This window comes from Leucoraja erinacea, chromosome 24 (genome assembly GCF_028641065.1).
Source record: "Leucoraja erinacea ecotype New England chromosome 24, Leri_hhj_1, whole genome shotgun sequence".
NCBI classification, from domain to species: Eukaryota; Metazoa; Chordata; class Chondrichthyes; order Rajiformes; family Rajidae; genus Leucoraja; species Leucoraja erinaceus.
This window is the reverse complement of record NC_073400.1, coordinates 22,869,792-22,892,110: the sequence shown is the minus strand read 5'-3', so window position 1 is coordinate 22,892,110 and position 22,319 is coordinate 22,869,792. Positions and strand designations below refer to the sequence as shown.

The following is a 22,319-nucleotide window of genomic DNA, read 5'->3' as shown; positions in this document are numbered from 1 at the left end:
TTCTATAAGATCCCCTCTCATACTTCTAAATTCCAGCGAATACAATCCCAGTCGACCCATTCTTTCATCATATGTCCTGCCATCCTGGGAATTAACCTAGTGAACCTTCGCTGCACTCCCTCAATAGCAATAATGTCTCACCAGGGCCCTGTGCAACTGCAGTAAGACCTCCTTGCACCGAGCCTTATGGCACCCACTGGTCACTGCCTGCCATTTTGAAAATGACCTGTTAATTCCTACTCTTTGCTTCCTGTCTGCCAACCAGTTCTCTATCCATGTCAATACCCTACTCCCAATACCATGTGCTCTAATTTTGCACACTAATCTCTTGACTGGGACCATGTCAAAGGCTTTTTCAAAGTCCAGATACACCACACTCACTGGCTCTCCCTTATCCATTCTACTCGTTACATCCTCCAAAAACATTCCAAAAGATTAGTTAAGTATGATTTCCCCTTCATAAATTCAAGCTGACTTTGACTGATCCTGTCATTGCTTTCTAAATGCGCTGCTAACAATTGACTCCAGCATCTTCTCCACGACCGATGAAAGGGTAACTGGTCTATAATTCCGTTTTCTTTGTCCCTCCTTTCTTAAAAAGTGGAGTTACATTGGCTACCTTCCAGTCCACAGGAACTGATCCAGTCGAGAGAACATTGGAAAATGATCACCAATGCATCCGCCATTTTTAGGGCCACCTAAAATCAGGCCCTGGGGATTTATCTTCTTTCAATCCCAACAGTTTACCCAACACCATTTTCTGACTAATGTGGATTCCCTTCAGTTCCTCCCTCCCACTATATCCTCGGTCCCCTAGTATTTCTGGGAGATTCTTCGTAGTGAAGACAGAACCAAAGTATTTGTTTAACTGTTCTGTCATTTCCTTGTTTCCGCATAATAAAATTCCCCTGTCTCTGACTGTAAAGGACCTACATTCGTCTTCACTAATATTTTCCTTTTTACATACCTAAAGAAACTTTTACAGTCAATTTTTATATTCCCCGCAAGCTTTCTTTCATGCTTTCCTCTCCCCCCCCCTCCCTCTTAATTAACCCCTTTGTCTTCTGTTGTGTTCTAAATTTCTCCCAGTCCTCCGGTTTGCTGCTTCTTCTGGCAAATTTATATGCCTCTTCCTCAGATTTAGCACCATCCTTGACTTCCGTCATCATTCCACGGTTGAGTCGCCTTCTCAGTTTTATTTTTTCGCCAGACAGGGTTGAACAGTTTCTGGAGTTCAGCCATTTAAATCTTTGCCATTGCATTTCCACTGTCAACTTCGCCAGTCTATCCTAGCCAATTCCCGTCTCATACTTTCAAATTCTCTTTTATTCAAATTCAGGACCCTAGTCACACTCCATCCTAATGCAGAATTCCACCATATTCTGACCACTGTTGCCCAAGGGGCCTTGCACAACAAGATCGCTAACTAATCCTTCCTCACGTCACAATACCCAGTCTAGGATGGCCTGCCCTCTGGTCGGTTCCTCTACATATTCGTTTTAAATACCCATCATGTAAACATTGCTGGAAATCCTCCTCAGCACTGTTAGCAATTTGGTTGGCCCAATCTATATGTAGATTAAAGTCACCCATGATAACCGCTGTACCTTTGCTGCAGGCATCCCTAATTTCCTATTTGATGCTATCCGCAACCTCCCTACTCCTGTTTGGTGGTCTGTATACAACAAGCATTTTCTGTCCTTTCGCTGTGCTACTCATCCCGATTCTACAGCAAGTCTCTCCTTGCTATTGCTTGAATCTCCTCGTTAACCAGCAATGCCACCCCACCTCCGCTTCCTTTCTGTCTATCCAATACCGCTGCATGTTTAGCTCCCAGCCTTGGTCACCCTGGAGCAGTATCTCCGTAATTCCAACTATATCATTCAGATTCAAACTTAATTGTCATTGTGCAGTGTACAGTACAGAGACAACAAAATGCAGTTAGCATCTCCCCAGAAGAGCGAACATATAATATGAGCAATAAATATATATATACGTACATACAGTCGTAGTGCAATTTTTTTTTTCTGGGGGCAGCAGTGTCCGGGGTGGGGGGGGGGGGTGTGACTGACAATCACCAAGGTACAGAGTTAACTACCCTTAACTCGTATCCCTTAACTACTAATTGCGCATTCAATTCATCCACCTTATTTCGAATGCTCCTCATATTAAGGCACAAAGCTTTCAGGTTAGTTTTTCTTATCTCCCTTTACAAGACATGGAAAATATACAGCCAGCCCTTGATTGCCTGCATTTGGAGGAAAGTTCAGTTGGCATTTGCAAGGATTGTCACTGAGTTGCTAGCCTGACCTTCCTAATAGACCCTGATAACACTATGTTCATTCATTATAGCAACATGCGATTCTGTTCACAAAGATAGGCTGCATCATTATTCTATTCTATTCCATTCAATGTATGAGCACAGACTTGCAAAATACACACCATTGTTTCAAATGTTAACTGTTCCATTTATTCTAGGCTCTGGCATCAACTCACAGTGGAACTGCTGGAATTCACACTGATTCCTTGCTTTCCATCTGGGGACAATCTGTTACAGGTAAGAGATGTAATTACAGAGTCATTTATTTGTTGGCTAAAAATGGGTGAGGAAACCTTTCAATCACCTCCAGTTGTGCACCTTTGGCTGATAAATTGAGCTTATCTGCATTAAACAATAACAGCAAAAATTCCAGTGTCTTAATTGTCCCTCACTAAGATTGGCATGATAGCAGAGCCACTATTTGGCATGTTGAGAGTGAACCAACACAGCTTGACCTTGTCCATATCAATCTACCTGTTGCAGCTCTGTCCTCAAGTAACCTCCACACTTTTCTTAGAGAAAAACTGTCTTCATGCAAAATGCCATTATGTTGGCACTTTGGTTGTTAAAAAGTGAGGAATTGGCTGATATATACTCCATCATGTCAGGTTATCAACTCTGTTAATGCAACTACTACAGTAGTAAGGCGTACCAGGGTAATCTAAAAAAAAAAGCAGCCAATCTGCTGAAGTTGCATCATGGTTACTTGCATGCCAAACTGCAAATATTGCATGCAGTATACTGATCTTAGCGATCCACAGTCAATGGATCAGCCCAACATTCTGCAGTCCTCCTATATCTATTTGTAAATAACTGGGCGGTAAATGGCTAACAGGATAAAAATACACAATAAACTGCCTATGCTGGAATCTTGAGCAAACCACAAATTGCTGGAGGAACACGTGGGTCAGGCAGCATCTGTGGAGGAAATGGACAAATGACGATTGGAATGCACATGTTCCCAACCAAATCATAGAGGGAGGCAGAGAGATTCATTACATTTATAAAACTGACATTTCTTTATTTTTTCCTATGGCCCATAAAAATGGCCCGAATATATAATGTGGCCCTCATACTGAAAAGTTTGGAGACCTCTGACATACATTAACCTGGCGACAACCTATGTTAACCTGGCGACAACTACGACATCGCCTACGTCAGGAGAAGTTAAACTACGCTCATTGGCGTCAAACCCACTGTTGCCGACTGTCTCCGAAAATTTTTCAACATGTTGAAAATCCAGTGGCGACCAGAAAGACGCTACGACTCTGGGTGACTGAGGAGACTAATCACGACCGTACTGGCAACACCCCGGTAACCATGTGGCGACAGCCTAGTCGCCTGTAGTCGACTAAAAAATAGCCTAAGTGGGACAGGCCCTTAACTCAAAACAAAATTATGACACTGTATTGAAAATTAAAAAAAACAAATACACTTATTCATTCCAGACATAAAGGCTGGACATATAACAGTGCAATTTTTGTATTGCAGTTGTATGAAAACTTCATAAGTGACTTTGAGCACAGGTAAGCATTTCGCAAGATGAATAATGTTGCTCAGAAACTTGATTTATTTACTTGGGTTGAAATGTAATCTCAAACCACCCTCCACCAACCCTCCTCTGCTTCCTCACCCCCTCTCTCCCTCTCTCCCCATCTCCCTCTTCCCCCTCCCCTCTATTACCTTGCCATCCTTCTTTCTATTCCTATCCTCCTCCTCCATCCCCCCTCATCCCCCAGCACTCCAACCCCTTCCTCTTCACCCTCCCTCTTCTTTCCCCTCTCCTCCTCCCCCCACTCCCTTCCTCACCTCTCCCTCCCCCTCCTTTCCCCAACCCGTGGAAAAGTGGTTTTGTCAAGTGGTTTTTATAAAGTTTAAAATGTGAATAACTTGTAAAATATACCATCAATCAGAACGAAACTTGTTTTATTTACATCGCAGGACAATGGTGAGTAAGGTGGGTCAAAAATTGAAGCTCTACCATACCGTTTTTGCACAAATATAGGTACAATTTATAAAGGTACAAACAAATATACAAACAAGGTGAGTTTTAGTTATATGATAATAATAATAATAATATTTAATATTATTTAATAATATTTAATAATATATATATATATTAGACCAAGTTCCCCCAACGCAATATCCCAGCAAACTGCCAATGCGGTTGAAGTGTTCTCGTTGTGACGACAGAGATCCCCGTTGTGACGCGAGCCACGGCAACCCTCCCACAACTGCGCAGGCACGGTCGGCAAGTGTGAGCGCCACTGCGACATTTTTAAAGTTAAAAATGGCAATAACCTTTAAAATATTAGATGAATGTGAACGCATCTGACTCTCCATCTTCAGTCCCCTATTCCCCTCTATCCTCCCTCTCCCCACCCTCCACCAACCATTCTCTGCTTCCTCCCCTCACCCCCCCCCTCCCTCCCTCCCTCCCTCCCTCCCTCCCTCCCTCCCTCCCTCCCCCTCCCCCCTCCTCCTCCCTCTTCCCCCCCCTCCTCCCTCCCTCTCCCCCCCCTCCTCCCTCCCTCCCTCTTCCCCCCCCCCCCTCCTCCCCCTCCCTCTCCCTCCCTCCCTCTCCCCCCTCCTCCCTCCCTCCCCCCCTCCTCCCCCCTCCCCCCTCCCCCCTCCCCCCCTCCCCTCCCTCCTCCCTCCCCCCCCCCTCCTCCCTCCCTCCCTCTTCCCCCCCTCCTCCCTCCCTCCCTCCATCTCCCCCTCCCTCCCTCCCTCCCCCCCTCTCCCCTCCCTCCCTCCCCCCCCCTCCCCCCCCCTCCCTCCCTCTCCCCTCCCTCCCTCCCCCCTCCCCCCCCTCCTCCCTCCCTCCCCCCCTCCCTCTTCCCCCCTCCCCTCCCCCTCCCTCCCTCCCTCTTCCCCCCCCTCCCTCCCCCCCCCTCCCTCCCTCTTTTCCCCCCCCCTTCCCCCCTCCCTCCCTCCCTCCCTCCCTCCCCTCCCTCTCCCTCTCCCCTCCCCCCCCCTCCCTCCTCCCCTCTCCCCCCTCCCTCCCTCCCCCCTCTCCCCCCCCTCTTCCCCCCCCTCCCTCCCTTCCCTCCCCCCCTCCCTCCCTCCCCCCCTCCCTCCCTCCCTCCCCACCCACCTCTCCCTCTCCCTCCCTCCCCCTCCCTCCCTCCCTCTCCCCCTCCCTCCCTCCTGCTCTCCCTACCCCTCCCTCCCCCCCTCCCTCCCTCCCTCCCTCCCTCCCCCCCCTCCCTCCCCCCTCTCTCTCCTTCCCTCCCCCTCCCCCCCCCCCCCTCCCTCCCTCCCCTCCCACCTCTCCCGCCCCTCCCTCCCCCCCTCCCTCCCTCCCTCCCTCCCCCCCCTCCCTCCCTTCCCCCCCCCCCTCCCTTCTTCCCCCCCCTCCCCCTCCCTCCCTCCCGCCTCCCCTCCCTCCCCCCCCCCTCCCTCCCTCCCTCCCCCCCCCCCCCCCCCCCCCTCCCTCCCTCCCTCCCCCCCCCTCCCTCCCTCCCTCCCTCCCCTCTCTCCCCCTCCCCCCCCCTCCCTCCCTCCCTCCCTCCCTCTTCCCCCCTCCCTCCCTCCCTCCCTCCCTCCCCCCTCCCTCCCCTCCCCTCCCTCCCCTTCCCCCTCCCCCCCTCCCCCTCCCTCTTCCCCCCCTCCCTCCCTCCCTCCCCGATCCTCTTCCCCCTCCTCCCCTCCCTCCCTCCCCCCCCCCCTCCCTCCCTCCCCGAAGCCCTCCCTCCCTCCTCCCCCCCCTCCCTCCCTCCCTCCCTCTTCCCCCCTCCCCTCCCTCCCTCCCTCCCCTCTTCCCCCCCCCTCCCTCCCTCCCTCCCCGCCCTCTCCCTCCCCCTCCCCTGCGTTCCCTTTACGTCCCTCCCTCCCCTCTTCCCCCCTCCCTCCCTCCCTCCCTCCCTCCCCCCCTCCCTCCCTCCCCCCCCTCCCTCCCCCTTCCCCCCCCCCCCCCCCCCCCCCCCCCCTCCCCCCTCCCTCCCCCTCCCCTCCCCCCCTCCCCCCTCCCCCCCTCCCTCCCTCCCCCCCCCCTGCCCCTCCCCCCTCTTCCCCCCCCCTCCTCCATTACCTCACCATCTGTCTTTCTACCCCCCTTTCCTTCTTTATTTCCCCCCTCATCCCCCAGCACTCCCCCCCCCCTCCTCCACCCTCCCTCTTCTTTCCCCTCTCCTCCCCCACTGCCTCCCTCATCTCCTCCTCTCCTTTCCCAACAATCTAGGGTGATGCAAGTGGTAAAGATAACCAATTTTTATCAGGAAGGGTCAGAGTGTGTTGACAACTTTTTTCACACACAACTTGATGGATATGTGGAATGAGCTGCCAAGAGAAGAGGTAGAGGCAGGTACATTTAAAATGTTTAAAAAACCTTTGGACAGGTACATGGATAGAAATGGCTTAGAGCATTTGGGCCAAACACTGGCAAATGGGATTACCTCACGTAGGCACCTTGGTCAGCATGGCTGAGTTGGGCTGAAGGGCCTGTTTCTTTGCTCTGTAACTTTGACTTTATGACAAATACAGTCAGTTTAAAAAAAATGATAAGATAAAATTAAAGGCTCTATCTGAATGCACACAAAATGGAAGGCACCAATAGAATAAATGAGTATAACCTAAAGCAGTTATGGGAACCTTGTTGCAAAGTTGGGAACTGACTATTTGGGAATAGGTGGTGGGGTAGGTTTAAATGATGAAATCTGCAGCGGTGAGATGATGTTGACATAAAAATTAATATTAGAGAATCCCTTTGGTTGGAGATAACAAATAATGGTGCAAAGTCACTGATGGGAATAGTATATAGACTCGAACTGTAGCTATTTGGTATGACAGTGTAATTTGAGAAATAATAATGGAATAAAATTTGGAAAGGGTGATCAGATCATTGCAGAATTTCAAATTCAATGCGAGGCTGAATCTGATTCCGTAAATTTAAGCAAAGGCAATTACAACGGTATAAGGACAGAGTTGGCTAAAGTATGTTGGAAATAGATTCAAGGATGTCGGTAGGTTTACAGTGGCAGACTTTTAAGATTATGTGAAATAAATCTGAACAAAGGTATATTTCAGTGAGAGAAGCACCATCCTCGGTGAACTAAAGAAGTTAAGTATTGTATCAAATTAAGAGGGTGTCTGGTAGCTCAGCTGTAGAGTTGCTGCCTTATGGCCTTATAGGGTTCTATCCTGACTATGGGTGCTGTCAGTGTGGAATTTGTACGTTCTACCGATGACCATGTGGGTTACTCCGGTTTCCTCCCACGCTCCAAAGATGAACAGGTTTGTAAGTTAATTGGCTTCTGTAAAATTGTAAATTGTCCAAGTGTGTCGGATAGTATAGTATATGAGGGTTTTTACTTTTTTTTTTCTCTCTTTTTTTGTACGGCTTTGTAAATATTTGATTAGCGTATAAATGTAAATAATTTGGTGTACATATAGCTGCTGGTGGGCATAATATGGTGTACATATAGCTGCTAAATTTGTATAAGATAATTATAAGCAGTTGAATAAGGGGTGGGAATTAATAAGCTTTGGCTTCTTCCTGCTCCTTTTCGGACACATACAATTTCATTTGTTTATAGATATTATTTATGACACTTTATAAATATTCTTGATTTGTTTTTTGTATGCTGTTTCACACTTGCTTTTTATTCTTTTATTCTGTTTGAAATAAAGAATCAAATAAATAAATAAATAGATTGTGCTGGCGTATGAGGATTGCTGGTCAGCGCAGACTTGGTGGGCCGAAGAGCCTGTTTCTGCGCTGTATCTTCAAAACTAAATTTTAAAAGGCAGTCTGACCCAAAATGTAACCTATTCCTTTCCTTCAGAGATGCTGCCTGACTTGCTGAGTTACACCAGCATTTTTTGTCTGAAAAGGGCCTAGCGTTTTGAAGATTAGTTAGTGATAGATCAAATAGTTAGGATTTTTTGGGGAAAAAAGATGATTGAAAATAAATTATAGAGGTGGAAGATGGAGAAGAGGAATTTGGCAGGTTGGGTCTATCTTCATGGGGTTCATAATAATGAAAGGGGATCTTATGAAATATTTAGCATTCCGGGAGGCTAGAAGCTGAGAGGAGGCTTCTTCCAGTGTATTATAGTTGCAAATCTGAAATCAAAACAGGAAATGTTGGAAATGCCCATTAGATGGCAGCGCATCGTAGGTGAAATATCATCCTGTATAATAAACCAAAGATGAGGAGCAATTTGTTCGTTGTAGGGTTGTGACTCTTTAGTATTCTCTACCTATAGGGGTGTGGAGTTAGAGTCATCGAGTGGAGTTAGAGTCATTGAATTTATTAAAGGTGGAGACTGACAGACATATAAATTATGGAAGAGTCAAGGAATATGGTAGAGAGGGGGATAGTGGTTTTGAGGACAACTTTGGATCAACCAAATGTTTTTGAAAGGCGGAGTTGGCTTGCGGCTAACTGGCCTACTCCCTCCCATGCCTGTCTATGTAAAAAATGGCTGTAAGTTGCATCCAAGTCAGGATCGGGTTCTGATGACAAATTGCATATATCTTACCTTGAATACTTACTTTCCCTTCCTGTTATAATTTGGGTAGTCTTGTCCTTTTTGATGTTTTATTTCATTTGCTTTCCTTTCTTTCATCCACCATCCACTCCAATGTACCAGCACCATTGGTATATGTTAGTATCTTGAAATAAGGTTGGGCCGTCAAGCCTAACTTCTTCCCTTCTGTTAACATATTACTGAACATTCCTCCAATAAGCTAAACACGTGTAAACACGATTCTCCAACCTACCTCATTGTGGATATTAGTCTTTTTCTCAGGAACTGTAATGCTACAATTCTGTAGACCAAATTCTACACTCTGGTATTTTTCTCTTTGCACTACCTGTTTTATTTGTGTTTGACTTGATTGTATTTGTGTATAGCAGGGGTTCCCAACCTTTTTCGTCCCGTTTACCAGTGGCAACTTTAATAGCACATAGAAATGTTATTTCACTTATTTATGAACAACTAATGATGAACAGATACTGGTATACCAGAACCAAACATAGTCAGTCAATGAGGAAAAATATGTACAAAACCAGGATCAACAAATTGACCCCCTTGTAAGGTGAATTTTACCCCCCTGGGGTATATTTACCCCAGGTTGGGAACCCTTGGTGTATAGTATAATGTGATATAATTTAATAGCATGCAAACAGCAGTGTTTCAATGCACCTTTGTAAACGTGGCAATAATGAACCAATACCAAGCCCTCGGTTGTACACAGCTAGTTGTCCTGAAGGGTGGAGGATATAATTTACTCTTCCCCATTTATGTCGCAACATTTTGGCTCTGCTCTCTTGAATGGGACTGAGAATATTTGTTTCTTGGGAAGAAGCCTACACGCAAAACATAGTTTGGCCTCTCATTCCAGCAAGGGTTAGCATAATCTAGCAATGGTTATATGGACCTGCCACTCTGTGGCTATGAGTCTTGATTCAATCGCAATGATTTGTGAACTGACACCAACAATGATGTTATTAACCTGCTGAGATTGTACGAGCAGGTTCCATTCCTTTGGGGTGTGGAACTGTCACTCTATTCAGCCCAACATAAACATGATACCATAATGTCAGTATCTGTTTGATCTAAATACCCCAAGGACAACTAAGAATGGGCAATAAATAAATGATTGCATTATAAAACCCAGTAAAATTTTCAAACTTGTGTCTTGCACTCTGTTCTGGAACAGCTTTTTTGATTCCTTAGTGATATTAGTGAATGCATATTTGAAAGTTGCCCTTCAGAAAGTTGCCCTTGTCCTAAGATAGGGAATTTGTTTGAAGCTGGATACAATGTTTGAAAAAAAATCTGTTCTGAAATTGGAGTAGCATATTCTATACAGAAGGTTCATTATTGCAGCACTGATACTGGAATTAATGCTTTCTCACACAGAATAAACCCATTATCCCTGGTGGAAATTATTCTACGTGTGGTTCGACAAATGAATGGTATGTTGCTGAGCTCAGTTTCAGTGTATCCATTTGCCCTGCTAGTTATATCTTGTAAAAGCAAGCCCATGTGTATTTTAGAGATTTTAAAATGTAATATAAAGATCATAATTTTACCTAAATTTGGCCTCGAACTTTGCCTTGCTGAAAATTAAATGTTACTTTGCTCTGTTGATAGGACATAGTGCAACCCAATAATGTGCAGGCATGAGTGATTACTAGTTAGTTTCAATGCTTTGGAAAGTAATGGTATAAACTAAGTGGAAGGTTTCAAATTGTTATTGTCATTATTTGGCAGCACAACAAAGCCCTATGGCCAACACATCCATCACAACCATCTGTTGACATTTAATCCATTTTCCCTCTCGCATCTTTGCCAGCATATCCCCACCCTGATTCTCCTGCCACCCACCTATATGGTGAAGGAAATTTACAGCAGCTAATTAACTTACTGACTAGCACTCTTTAAAATGTTTCAGGAAACCAAAGCATCTGGAGGAAACCAAGCAGTAACAAGGAAAACCTCTCATTGACAGTCAGAATTCAGCCTGTGACTGCAGACGTATGAGGCAGTAACACTAACACCTGTACAATTATTTTGTTATGTTTTGAGTTGACCTGTTATTTTGTTTTTCATAATACAATCTCGCAACTAATAGAATGAGGAGATTAAGTAGGGCACTTTATCCCTCAAATCTTCACCATTGTTTATTGAAAATTACGACTCATCTAATGTCAGATCAAAATCATACATTTTTACCGCTTCCTGTCACGTATGGTGATGGATAATTAATCAGCAAGCTGGAGAAGGGGATTTTAATATTCGCCATCCTCCGAAGAAAAAGCATCAGACATAAGTGCCCAATGGGTGATTCAACTCGGCTTCCTCCTAAGATACTCCCATCACATAAAAACAGTCTTCAATTAGGTGTGTGATAACATTCTCTTAGATGATCACTGTTCTGTTGATACTACTATAAACTTGCCACCATCCTAGATGCAACAACTCATTTGATAGAACCCAAATCTTGACTGTAAACCCACCATTTACTGCCAAATCATAGCTGCTGTACTGGCCAAAAAATTCATTGTGGCAATTTTATTGTCAGCACCTTTACCACATGGAAGTGTGTGTCTGTCTGTCTGTCTGTGTGTGGCTTGGTGTGTGTCTCTCTGTGTGTGTCATATTCATCCTACTTGGAAATATAATGTCATTCTTCAATGCCGACTGCAAAGAATGGAGAAGTGTCACCCAACAAAAATGTAACTTCACAAGGGCAATTAGGGACAATAAATATTGACCTTGTACATGATGTCCACTTCCTACTTACGAATAAATATAATTGAAGTAATTGTTCAATTAAAAATCGTATGGTATGGAAAAAGACTGTTTGGCCTAAATCATCCATGCTGACCAGATTTTATAACTGAGCTAGTTCCCATTTTCTGGGGATACAAGGATGATGGTATACTTTATCTTTGACTTTTGTCCAATCTTCTGCCTATCAACCCACTCCCCACCCCTTGCGTATCCACCTATCACTCGCCAGGTTTTGTTTTGCCCCATCTCTCTTCCAGCATTCTTCCCCCCCCCCTCTCATGACCACAATCAGTCTAAAGAAGTGTCCCAACCCAAAGCATCACCAATCCATGTTTTCGAGAGATGCTGCCTGACCCGCTGAGTCACTCCAGTACTTTTCTTTTTCCCCATTAGTCTACGTTTGGTTCATATCCTTCTTGATCTTTCCTATCCACATAATTGACTAATTATTGCCTCTGAACAAATTTCTTGGTTGCCGATTTACCATCGTTTTATGAGCTTCAGATAACTGAATCTATATCTTCTTGAAGTCCTGATAAATATTACCCTTCGAACTCCGTCTGCTATTTAAGTTTCCTTCAGCCAGTTTTTTTTGGGATGGGAGATTATTGTGATTGGAGGAAGAGTGTGTGAGAAAGGCCCAGAGCCATTGGCAGGCATGTGGCAGTTTGCATTTTCATTTAAGGGAAGTTTTCACAGGAACTTGAAACAAATCATAGCATGGTTTCAATGGTTTTGATCAAACTGTTGTTATGGAATGGAAATTAAAATAATGAATGGCTTACTTTGTGCTTGCCTTTCTAAACTAAATGTCTGTATATGACCTTTGATTTTTGTTCTTTTCTCAGATGCTCAAATGGCACTGTCTCTATTGGAAAAAACATGGGAGAAGGTAAACCACGAGAGGCAGGGTACTATTAACTGTTTAAGTATTTTGAACTGTACGTTTATATACTTGTGCTTCCAGAGTTTTTTTTCAAACTAATAATATATTTGCGACTTTGTGCATGGTTCACAGTGATCAGGACCAGTTTTGTGAGGTGTGGTTTTCTATGACCTGGGAGTCTGTGGGGAAAGGAGCTCAGTGTATTGATAAGGTTTTACAGGTCTGGCTGTGGGTTAGCTTTCAGTGCAGCCTGATGGAAACTTAGATAGACAATAAGTGCTGGAGTAACTCAGCGGGCCAGGCAGCACCTCTGGAGAAAAAGGATAGGTGTTATTTAGGGTCAAGACCCTTCTTCAGGCTGAAGAAGGGCCCCCACCTGATATGTCATCTATTCTTGTTTGCCGGAGATGCTGAGTTACCCCAGCACTTTGTGTCTATTTTGGGTACCAACCAGAATCTGCAGATCTTTGTTTCAATTTGATGGAATCTAAGACTGGTTCAAGCTTAATTTTGGTTTCAGTGGGACTGGAAATAGGTTTGGCTGGATTCATATAAAATCAGGGATCCGCATAGTTCGGTATGGTTTGGGTGAGCTCGGAGTGGACCAGGTGTTGCGTAAAGTTTAGCAAGGGAGGGAAATGTGCTCTGGTATGCTTACTTCTACTTCAAGAATGATATCGGCTTCGATGCAGTTTGTTTGGAACATGGAGCAAGTCATGTTTGAATGTGATTCAACCGGGATTAGGAGTGATTGTTATTGGAAAGGGCTCCGTGGGGATCAGGATTAATTCAGCTTGGTGCACTGTTTAATGTAGTTCAGGAATAGCTTGGATTTAAACACAATTACATCGAGATGTGGTATTAGTTATATTTGGGAATGATTCTATGAGAGCAGACAGTGTATTGAGTTTGGTTTAGTTGCACTGATGTCAGGGGTGCGCAAGCATGGGTAGGTTAGCATGAAGAATAAATGTTTTTTTTCTGTTTTGCTTAAAGATGTAGTGGAACTGGTTTGGGTGTGGGTTAGGGCTGGATGTCAGGAAAAACTGGGTCAGCTGTGAAAGTGTTTTCTGCCCAGGGCTGGATGTCTGGGTGCCAGAGGATTCGAGGTGTACTTAACCTTCCAGTGCCAAAAAGACGGAGAGTTAAAGAACAATGGCAAGAATACAAATATACCCTTGGCTTTCTGGCTTTAAGCTTCCTATCCACACCCTACAAATAACACACTAACATTTGTAACTTTTCTGTCTGCTCCAGCTTATTCAAGGTGCAGAACTTAAAAACTTAATTTCTTATTATGGAACAGACCTGAAGAAAAATGCAGATACAAGAAACGTAAAATCAGGACAGAACATGCTGTAAATACTCTGCAGGTCAGGCAGCATCTGTAGGAAGAGAAACAGTTAACCGGGAACATTAACTCTATGTCTTCCCACAGGTGCGGGACCTGCTGAATATTTGCAGCACCCTTTGGTTTTTTACGTTATTGAGGTCACTTATTGGCGAAATCAGAATGTGCTTTATGTGAAATGTCCGGATTCTAATTGGGAACCGATGCTTTATTGTCTTCTGTTAGGTAAAGGATAACGATGAAGCTCTAATTCTCTGCAGGACTGCCATCGCTGCTATTAAAATCAAAATTGGGGACCTCCAGGAAACCAAGGTAATAAGGCATAGGGGACTGGAAGGGTTGACTCCAGAGCTAATGATGGTCTTTTGAGAGGAGGTAAATGTGTGGGGTTTGAAATGTGGTTGTGTGTGGAAGAGCACAGTCAAAAGAAAACTTTTGCTCTTGGAGAATGTTCGGAGAACATTATTTTTAGTGTATTTCTAAATATTTATGTACTTCCATGAGCCAAAACTTTAATAGCTCCATGGTCCATAATCATGCAGAATCCTATTGGGAGTCAAAAAGTTACAAGTTTTCTGAGTTACAGATATCATTACATCTTAAAGAATGTTGGCTCTTTGTTAATTCCGAGGCTAGAAGCGATGGACTCAAGCTCACTTTAGAGATCTGGGCACGTAATGAATGATTGCAACTCAGTGCAATGAAAAATTGTAATGTCTTGACTTTAGACTCTTTAATGTCCCAAGTCCCAAGCAAAATATCCCAAGTCGTTCACAAAAACATTAGCAAGTAATGGTCAAACTTGAGATACTGGGCATATAAGATTGGACTTGGCTGTGAGTTTTGAGAGGACAGCAGAGAGGTTTAGGATGAAATCAAGGTGGAAATAATCAACAATAAGAATTGAAGCTCTGTCTTCAACCCCGTGACGATTACCAAAATGTTTAAAGGCAATGATGCAGATAGATTTGTGAATGATGATTGATGCAAGAAGTGCAGTGAATCGGCAGTTCTTTTCATGAGATATTTTGATAAAATTCCATACGCAAAGCTGGTTAATACAATGAGAGTAAAGCTAAAAGGTCAGTATTAATAGGAATAATTTAAAGCCGGACCGCCAAGAGCAGTGATACTCTGTTGCCCAGTTCAATGGGGAGGGATCAGCTCTGGGAATGTTGCTTTTGTTGAAATTGCTTGGATATAGGCGTGCACAACAACACTTTACAATTTTTCAGCTAAAAACAATGCTTGGAATTGTGGTAAACAGTGAAGAGAATAATAATAGGCTGCAAAAAAAACAGTCTGATACAATGGGAAGACAAGTGGCAGCTAAAATTTAATACAGAAGTAAGAATAATATGCTTTGGCAGCGAGATTAGGAGAGGTAATGCCAACAAAATGGCTCTGTGTAAAAGGATGTACAAGAATAGTGAGGCGAGGATTACATGTGATTAAATCTTTAAAAGTGGCATGCATTGAGTGACAGTGATTGGTAAAACATGGGGTCCTGGGACTCAAACTGACACATGATACAAAAGCAGGTAAATTATACTAATCTTTCAAAAACACTGGTTGTGCATCATCTGAAGTATTACATGGAATTCTGGTCACTTTCTTGTAAGAAAGATGTGAAGGCCCTCGTAGAATGGTTCCAGTAATTATGAACTTTGGCTCTAAGAATATAGAATGTAGAACTGTACAAGCCCAAGCCCTAGTCCTTTTGCCAACATTGTATGTGACAAATATGATGCAAGACAACTCTTAACTACCTGCAGATAAACTATATTCCCTGCATATTCATATGTCTATCCTAAAGTCTCTTAAATGCCACTATCATATCTGCCTCAAGCACTACCACTGGCTGACCATTTCAGGCACTTGCCACCTTCTGTGTATATTAAACTTTGGCCCTCTCATCTTAAAGCTATGACCTCTAATATTTGATTCTTTTCCATCCTGGGGAACAAAGATCCGACTGTTTACCTTGCCTATGCTCCTGCCTGGTGCCTCAGGTCAGCGGATCAGCTGCTCCTTGAGGTACCAAGGTCTAAACGGAAGCTCAGAGGGGATAGAGCCTTTTCTGTTGCTGCCCCGGCACTCTGGAACACCTTGCCGCTGCAGATCAGACAGGCCCCTTCACTGTCCATCTTTAAATCCTCCCTAAAAACTCACTTTTATTCACTGGCTTTCGACACTGGCTGAGACTTTGTTCCTGTTTTAGTGCTTTTAATGTCTTTTAATTTTTACTGTTTTTATAGTCCTGTCGTCTTAATGGTTTTATTAGTTTGTAATAACTTTTTGTTGACTTCCCATGTACAGCACTTTGTGGTAACTGATGTTGTCTAAAAGCGCTTTATAAATAAAGTTATTATTATTATTATTATTATGCCCTTGTGTGGGAAGGGGGGGGGGGGTTAGTGAGGATATGTGCAATAGAGTTTGAATTAACAGAGGGGACCAAGTAGAGTTCAATCAAGCAGATTAAGTCCCAGGTATGTGGATGTGGCGTTCAGTAGTGTTGAGAGGAATTGTTATGGATTCAGTACTTCAGTGATGGAATTGCAGTGTTGCAGTACTTTAATGACTTTCAGACGTGACTTTTAACCAAATTTCCATTCAGTTTGGTGTAAGAAATGTTGTAGAACAATGAAGAATTGAAATTCTCCTCCTCTAGCCAATATTTGTCCCCAGCCATCAGCAGTTAAATAGTCTAACCATGTTCCTTTGTATGTAATTTGTGGATCGTTTCTTGCTTGTAAAGAACCTACAAATCAGTTACTGACAGCACTTTATAGGTGACTCATTGCTGAACGCTTTGGAAGAGTTATAATACAGTGCCCTCCATAATGTTTGGGACAAAGGCCCATCATTTATTTTTTTGCCTCTGTACTCTGCAATTTGAGATTTGTAATAGAAAAAATCACATGTGGTTCAAGTGCACATTGTCGGATTTTAATAAAGGCCACCGTATACATTTTGGTTTCACAATTGGATTAATGGTGAAATAGATGGAAATTTCACACATTTATGAATCTTTGTATCTATCAACATAAAAATAAGCCTGTCTAAATATAGACTGGTTTAAATAAATATCCTCTAAATTAAAATTGTTTACATATCACCCTTCACATTTATTTCAGAACATCCAAAACCACACAGTAGTTGATTAAGTAGTGTTCTTAAGTGTACTCACTGTTGAAGGAAACATGATGGCCATTTTGTACACTGCAAGATCCCACTAACAACATTGTGATAATTAGACAATCCGTTTTTATAATATTGATAATGGAATAAATGTTGCTCAGAACACTCATAACAGTGTTTTACATTGAAGTAGCACCGTGACAATTTTTTTTTAAATTTGCTTCCTTGCAGTCTCAGTTTAACATCAGATATGAAGCACAATGCAAGACTACCTCAGTTCTTGCAGTGGGAATTCTAACCTAACCCTAGATGTTGTGCGTGAATGCAAACTTAGAAAGACCAAAATAAGTTGCAGACTGACATATTCAACCAGTACTCTGACATCCCAGAGACAGCCAAATTATGAAGTGTGGCTAAATTTAATTCACCAAGCATTTTAAAACGTAAAACGGGCGATACAGCAAGACCACAAAATAGCAGTGTGTGTAGTACGAGAATACCTTAATCCAGAATTGATACAAGAAGAGTAAACTCCCAGGCTTGGCCTGTCTATTCCGTTGATTAATGTTTTTTATGGAATTATTACGATTTTTTAATACGCGAGGTGAAACACAGACATGATCATTTTTAGGTGGTTTTACACTGAAAATTCATTCTGACACTTCCTGTCCATGAGTTATGTTATTTTATCATTCCAGTGCAATGTTTGTCAGGATACACGGGATGGTATCATTCATTTCATTTGGAGCATTGCAAGAGGATCTTGATCATGCTGTCCTGGGTTGCAAGTCTCGGGAACTCCTGGGGCAATATGGTCTTCTCACAGCAGCAATGAACTGGAGGGTATGCAAGAGAATATTTAACTACCTTCTCCCCTTTGATATACTCCATGCTCTCATCCTCCTCGGTGCTACAATAATTCCACCACTCCAAACACATCTCCACTCCTAACTCCCCAACTTGATGTAGGTCTTGACACTCTTCTTCCACCACTTGCACCCATTTACTGCACTACCTACTCCTCCTCACCACTGGATCCAATTTGTTAGCTGCTGACCTCTCCCCAAGCAGTCTTCCAGTTCCCATCCCAACGGCCCACTTTGCTCCACCTCCTCCCACCGACAACAACCTGCCTTCCTTTCTGCCGCTGTAACCCCTCCAACAATCACTGTGTAAATGCTGGACTCTGAAAAAGGTAAATCGCAAGCACACAATTTTGATCCCAAAATATTTTTGGCACTCAATGTTGGGCTGCAGGTCCAATAGTTTGTGGTCTGCTAACCACCATGGAGGATGTTGCCCTGCTGGCATGCCATCTGGAGCACCCAAATTTGCTCCAGTGGAATTTCCAATCCTCTACCTATGGAACGAAGTATTTAAAGGGTTCTATCACAGGGAATATTGGATAAAGAACTGACCATATTATTGAAAATGTTTGCAGTTCATATAATTCTCCATGTTGAAAATTAGAACACTAGCCACAGTAGCATAGCTGACAGATGCCCTTAAGGTGTCTGTAATTTATAGATTTCTTGTAAATCATTCAGTGATGGTGCATATGAGAGTTGTGATCTCTGTGTCATATATGCATCCAATAACATTATTTAGTTTATTGCTTTGTTTACCAGTAATTGCTAGAAGCTATTTTTCCCCAATCTAATCTGCATGATCCTTCCACTTATTAGAAAATCATTGAAGAAGTTGACGAGATGTTGGAGAAGTTGCCTGGAGTGACGTCTGTGCATGGTCGGTTTTACGACACTTCCAGCAGTTACTATCAGCTGGTGGGCGACCACGCTGCTTACTACAGGGAGGCTCTGCGATATCTCGGCTGTACCGAACTCTCTGACTTGTCAAGTAATCACTGGTGCCCTCCTTTTACAAATGTTACGATATATCTGTTTCTGTGATTACTGGAGTTTGGGGGCTGATCGAAGAGATTCTATAATTTTTCAGTCTTTGGAAGATTGTTGTCAAAACAGTCCTGCATAGTTACAGTAATTGCAGCATAGAATGGGGCTATTTGGAACATTGAATGCATGATAACTTTTAGTCGTGCAACCCAATTTGTCCATTGCTCCATAGCATCCTCACAACCCTGTTGATGTAATTCCATCAAGTGCTTATTCAAATTTCTTCAGAAATTATTTGTTTTCTTCCTTTCATTGGCACCAAGTTCCAAGTCAATACCACTTGCTGGGTTAAAATTTTGTTTTTCCCTACATTCCACTCCAAGCCTCTCCGTGTCCCTGTATCTCCTTTTCTCTATACTAGCAAATTATAGGAATTGCTTTTTTATCGTTGAAATTTGTCAGTACCTTGCATTCCTCTGAAACCTCTCCTCAACTTCCTTTGCCCTATCTCAGTTTAGCTAAAAATCCCTCATCTGGAGCCATTCAGGTTAATTTCTGCACTCTCCCAAGGAACTTCTGTATACCTCATAAAATATTGGGACCAGAAATAGGTGCAATATTCTAGCTGTATCTGAAATGAAAATGTATAAATGGCAATTCGTCGCCTTCAAAATTTGCTGTAAGACTGAATTCTTGTGTACTTCTACAAATGTGATTTCAAACCAGGATTCCAACTTTAGGACAAAGTTGTTTCATATTCCATCCCAATAGTGCTTGAAACTATAAGTACCTATTCTCTATTTTCCTGTACAACACGTGGTGAATTAATCTTGCTGTTTTGCCCTATTATCTTCAACAACAGCTTGCAATCTGCTCATTTGCTCACGTTGAATTGCTATTGAGCGAGAAGATGTTGCAAATTATCCTGCAGCGTGGCCTGACAGCCAACAAGGGGTGAGGTTAAGGCTGCCTATACTTTGCATATTTCTGGCTGATAGGCAGCAAATTCTTTCACTCCCTCCCAAATATGAATCCAGATCTCATTGCAAAATGGTTAGTCATCCTATCAGATGATATTCTGATTCCATGGAAAACAACTTCCATGAGAAGCCTTTCATATGTTGGAAGAATATCATCAAAGAAGACAAAATAAATTACAGTAAAGAGCAAAATAGGGATAACCCAGAAAAGGTGTGCTATAGACCTCCAGAGTCCAACAGAAACGAGCAGCAAAGCAGAGTTCACAATAAATATGAAGATATGGAGTAGTGTGGAAGGCCTCTGAGTATAAATCCACAGGTCCTATCAGCTAGCAGGGCTTGTCAATGAGTTAGTGAAAAAGACTTGCGTGATACGAGCAGAGAGGTTTTGCTAGACCTGTACATGATAGTAGTTTGACATCAGTTTGAGTGGAGAGATTTAGGAGGATTTTGCCAAGGCCTGAATTTTTGGGATGAGGATCAATTCGATAGGTTGGGTTTTCCTTGGAATAAAGTGGGCGAGGGAACGTTTTAATTGGGTATAAAATTATAAAGCAGCTTGATAGATCTTCAGCCGAGGGGTCAAAAACTGGAAACATTCATTTAACATAATTGGTGGAAAGACTAGACGGTTAATGAAAATATTTTTCATCTGGAAGATGGTACAGATTTGGAACTTGAAGCCTGAATGGTGATGGAGCAGGAATCCTCAATGTTCAAAATGTGCTTGGAGATTTGAAGGGCCAAGGACCTAATGGTAGAAGTTGTGATTACACTGGATAGACTTTTGTTCGATGCAATTGGCTATATCGTTTCTTTCTTTGTTATACATGTTGTATGATTGCCAGCCTGGACTGTTTTGCCTTATAATTACAATTCATTAGCTCTCAAAATGTCATCTTAAATCTCCTCATCAGGTCCTCTTTGTAGCTTGGTGACCTGAACTATGTTGTATGCTAGCTTTCATCTTCTTCGTGCTTGACATAATTCTAGAATGATTTCCTGCTCTTACCAGCCTAAGAAGGCAGGTATCCCATAAGCCGCTTTGAACACCTTATCTGTCTGTCCTGCTATCTTCAGAATAAGGCACAAAGTGCTGGAGTCAGATAGCATTGCTGGAGAACCTAGATAGGAGATATTTGGGTCGGGACCCTTCTTCAGAACAAGGGGTCACAGTTTAAGTAAAAAGGGGAAATCTTTTAGGACCGAGATAAGGAAAACTTTTTTTCACACAGAGAGTGGTGAATCTCTGGAATTCTCTCCCGCAGAAGGTAGTTGAGGCCAGTTCATTGGCTATATTTAACAGGGAGTTAGATGTGGCCCTTGTGGCTAAAGGGATCAGGGGGTAAGGAGAGAAGGCAGGTACAGGATACTGAGTTGGATGATCAGCCATGATCATATTGAATGGCGGTGCAGGCTCGAAGGGCCGAATGGCCTACTCCTGCACCTATTTTCTATGTTTCAGACCCAAAATGTCACCTACCCATGTTCTCCAGGGATGCTACCTAACCCGATGAGTTACTCCAGCACTGCTATCCTCAGAGATCTGTGAATATGTGCTACAAGCCCATGTTACACTCCACTTTTTAATATCTGGCATTTGTTATGCATTCACATATCCAGTTTGCCCCAGGTACACAAAAATGCTGGAGAAACTCAGTGGGTGCAGCAGCATCTATGGAGCGAAGGAAATAGGCAACGTTTCGGGCCGAAAACCTTCTTCAGTCTGAAGAAGGGTTTTGGTCCGAAACGTTGCCTATTTCCTTTGCTCCATAGATGCTGCTGCACCCGCTGAGTTTCTCCAGCATTTTTGTGTACCTTAGATTTTCCAGCATCTGCAGTTCCTTCTTAAACACTCCAGTTTGCCCCATCTGCATGTAATATTTTTCCAGGAAATCTGGAATGTGTATCACAAAGAACAATGTGAGGCATTGTACTTTGTGATGTAAAATGGAGATGCAAAATGAACCAAATGATACCAAGCAGGCAAATGCCTAAAATAGATAAATAATAGCGATTAATCGAGAGATAAAATTAAAACGTATTGTTAGCAGATACCTGTCCGTTAAAATTATGAAGATGTGTATTTATGTATTAGCAGCTATCTTTTGTGAATAGGCATTTAAGAAAAGTGTCAGGATCACTGCCATCCCTTGTCTGCAACGCTTAGCAGATGAACCTCCAAGATACTCGTGTCCTGGAAAACCACACATGCAGGACGTACTTCCTGCTCAACTATAATGTGGGAGCACCGTCAAGGTGTTGGCTCACCTTCACCTTTGAGGGGAATGAAGGATGGGCAACATATTCTGTCCTAACGATAGACAAACAGATCTAAAAAAATGAATATTTTAACAAAAAAGCAATTGTGCACACATCCTTAAAGATTGCAGAACCAGCAAACAAAGCTGTTATTATGTTAGCTTTGTTCCAATCCTTTTGGTAAACTTAAATTAAGTTGTTTTTGCTGACTTGTTCTAGTTACATTCTACCCAAACGTGTACTGGTTATGAAGTGCCTTTTAAGCTTGCACTGA

General features: G+C 43.1%; 1 protein-coding gene across 1 annotated transcript in view; it reads left to right on the top strand.

Moving 5' to 3' along the window:
- The window catches only part of LOC129708788 (26S proteasome non-ATPase regulatory subunit 13-like), a 36,997-nt gene that overhangs the window by 1,210 nt on the left and 13,468 nt on the right, over positions 1–22,319 (top strand). The window contains exons 2-7 of the mRNA XM_055654757.1: positions 2,479–2,557; positions 3,812–3,846; positions 10,193–10,248; positions 12,418–12,461; positions 14,032–14,118; positions 18,636–18,807. Of these exons, the coding sequence (XP_055510732.1) occupies positions 2,479–2,557; positions 3,812–3,846; positions 10,193–10,248; positions 12,418–12,461; positions 14,032–14,118; positions 18,636–18,807 (473 nt within the window). The remainder of the gene's footprint in view (positions 1–2,478; positions 2,558–3,811; positions 3,847–10,192; positions 10,249–12,417; positions 12,462–14,031; positions 14,119–18,635; positions 18,808–22,319) is intronic.